General features: G+C 35.4%; 1 protein-coding gene across 1 annotated transcript; it reads right to left on the reverse strand.

The window, feature by feature from the left end:
• Positions 1-541: 541 nt before the first annotated feature.
• On the reverse strand, positions 542-2,953 carry LOC140440634 (uncharacterized). The gene is made up of 2 exons (XM_072531004.1): positions 2,761-2,953; positions 542-2,562 (listed from the first exon to the last, which is right to left on the reverse strand). Exons 1-2 carry the CDS (start codon positions 2,869-2,871, stop codon positions 691-693), a joined length of 1,983 nt encoding a protein of 660 aa, XP_072387105.1. The 5' UTR covers positions 2,872-2,953; the 3' UTR covers positions 542-690.
• Between the last annotated feature and the right edge of the window lie 319 nt (positions 2,954-3,272).

The following is a 3,272-nucleotide window of genomic DNA, read 5'->3' on the forward strand; positions in this document are numbered from 1 at the left end:
AGAAATAAATGTTTATTTCATTTCTCTGAACTATTTTGTTGCTTTATTTTAGAATAAGCTTCTAACCCTTTGATGTTTTTTTTATTTTAAGGATATTTTTCCTAAATCCACCAAGTTTAGGATTCTTCGAAGCGGCGTCCTCCCTTTCAAATAGCTAGAAGTCTTTTTCTTGTTGTCCCTATTTGCCCAGTTGTCCAGGAGATTTATGTAAGTATCCCTTTGTTTCATTTTTTTGGAGTTGCCCCAATCCGACACTTCCGCATAAGTTTCGATTTGTTTTGCTTGCCCTTGTTTAGAGACAGAAAAATTAGTCTAAAAAGAAGGTCTGTAAGAGAAGAAATAACGCAAAATTTCAAAGCAAAAGTCTTTAGTGAAAGCAAAAATTTAGTTTATAATAATTCGACAGAGAAAATTACATATATAAGGGAAAGTAGCCTAATTTCGGATACCATTTACAATTAGTGTCATATTTTTCACCTAATAACACATTTTAAACTTTTATCTACTCAAGAGTACTTGCAGAGTAATATGAAAACTAATTTTATTATCATAGACAATTTATTGAAAATCTTTTTTACAAAAAATATTGTTCAATAAAATTAGTGCTTTTGTATGTCAAAAATTTTAGGGCTCCTAATTTCGGATACCCTATCCGAAATTAAGACACCATTTTGTTCATCATAAGAATAGTTACACATCTTGACAAAAGTCGCAAATATAGGTTTTCTTCTTATCAGCATTGGCGCACATCTCATGACACCACTTGAAGCACTTTATACACCTTATCCACTTCTCACCGTGTGTATCTTCGGAATATAAACTGTCACAAAACATACATTCTGTGTCTCCATCTTCATCGTCTACATCCATATCAGAATCATCATCCAAAATAAGGTCATCACCAGGATGTGAAGTGTCACTACTACTCGATTCAATTTTTTTCTTTTGCTTTTTTTGGCGTGGAGTTTTTTTTCTGTTGACTTGATTTAATTCGTTGCTTATTTTTGGTTTCTTTTCTTTCAAAGACTTTTTTCTTTCTTGTTCGGCTACACTTCGTTCAAGTTCATCTTTATAAGGTGTACTAGTTATTATCCAACTAGAACCTTTTCGAGGATTTTTTTGTTTGTTTGTTTGTGAGGTATAACTGCAAGAAGGCAGTGGACTAATATCCTCAGCTCTTATCATAGTTGCCGTAGTTTCAGTTGCATTTCCATTGGATGATTTATTTGTTAAGTTATGTTTTGGAGGTGTTCTTTCGATAATGCTTTGTGGTTCTGGTCTTGACTGACCTCTTGTTGGTAATACTTCCCCATGATTTTGATTTATGGGTGGTGGTGTTCTTTCTCTTTGTCTCTCCATTATAAAATCGTGATCAGAAAAGTTATTTTTATTAAAAGGATATATTCCAGATTTGCGAAAACCATTCGCGGAAATTTCTGCAGTAGCACTTTTCAAATATGCCGGGCACATAAGCTTACAAATTTGATACGAGTTTATGGTGCGTCCAGGATTTTGCCTTAACCACATCTCAATTTGTTGCGAATAATATGTTTTAAATGGTGACATAAAAGACAAATCTAGAGGTTGTAGTTTGTGTGAACTGTGCGGCGGGATACACAAAATTGTAACGAAATTTGCACGTCCTGCTTCTATCACATCTATATTTCTTGTGTGGCTGTAGTGACCATCAAGAATAAGCAGCACTGGGTCTTCACGGGATGGTTTCACGTGAGCTACGAAATGCTGTAGCCATTGGGAAAAAATGTGCTGCTGAATCCAACCTGATGGATGGCAAGCTGCAATAGAGCCAGGCGGCGATCCATCTAATAATTCCACTTTCATGTTCTTTCTTGGAAACACAAATAATGGAGGGACAAACCCACCAGCAGCATTCATACAAAATACAACAGTAACTAATGCGCCTCTTTCAGTCGCGGTAACAGATCCAACCTGTTTTTTTCCTTTTAATGTTATAACACGAGTATTCTTGGACTGAACCGTTGTTATGCCGCTTTCATCAACGTTATAAACTCTTGCGGGGTTGAAGTTAACTTTTTCCATTGACTTTTCTAAAAGATCATAGAATCTGCTGACATTTTCTGGGGTAAATCCCTTAATTCGGGCTTTCGAGATTCCTTGTGGTTTTCTAAGGGACAAAACTGCGTTTCGCCTCATAAATCCCCTTAACCATTTTTTACCGGCAGATTCGGCATGGGCAAATGGATGACGAAGACCATTTCGTAAAGCTATTTGATATGCAAGTCTCTTGATATCAGCGGTCCCAATTCCGTAAAATCGCCGGTCCATTGCTAGGCAATACGAGACTAAATCTGCTTCCATTTCTGCAGAAAGTACTGGTCTTCTTCCAATTTTAACAGCAACCAACTGCTCCGGAGTTTTATTTTCTTGCTTAACATAATCTTCCAGAGTTGATTTCGGAACAGCAAATAACTTCGAGGCTTTAAGATACCCCATTTCCTTTCCCCTGACGGCACGGATAGCACGTATCATTCGGTCTGGATCCCATTGTTTATGTTTTTTACTTGTTTTTGGCATTTTCTTCTGAAAAGAAACAAAAGTTTTTATGCTAACATGATCATCAATTTAAGGTTCCTAATTTCGGATATCCGAAATTATGGGACTTGTACTATCCGAAATTAGGAATTTTTTATTTTTAAGGTTAGGGCTCTCTAATTTATATGTGATTAAAATCTGCTTTAAATTAGTAGCAAAATCAAATAAAACAGGTTTCTAGCTTACCCCTGCCAAAAGATCAAACTTCAAACAGGAATAAAAACACGAAAAAATAGGCTTTGAAATACGACCGAAAAAAAACTGCACAATAACGTTTGGTGGTTTCGGCACTGCCATCTAACGGGGAGCAGCTCTACTACCTAAACAATTTAAGATAATGTTCTCTGTGGTATTCAGCGTAACATACGTATAGGTTTCTGTTCGCAAATAAAGAAACTTTTTTAGATACACCGCTATCCGAAATTAAGACACTATCCGAAATTAGGCTACTTTCCTCTACGTATAAACAAGTTACAAATATAAGCGAAAATGGAATGATATATGTACTAGAAAAGAACTAGTATTTATGAACTGAACTAAAAAAATATGTCTCTGTTGCGAGACTCTAACCTAATTCAACGGATAAAACACAAAGAAAAAATATCTAAAAAGGTGTGTACGAAAAACACAATCACAAAATTTCACAGCAAAAGTCTTTTAATTTAGAGTAATTCGACAGAGAAAATTTATACAAGTTA

The sequence above is a fragment of the Diabrotica undecimpunctata genome, chromosome 5 (genome assembly GCF_040954645.1).
Source record: "Diabrotica undecimpunctata isolate CICGRU chromosome 5, icDiaUnde3, whole genome shotgun sequence".
NCBI classification, from domain to species: domain Eukaryota; kingdom Metazoa; phylum Arthropoda; class Insecta; order Coleoptera; family Chrysomelidae; genus Diabrotica; species Diabrotica undecimpunctata.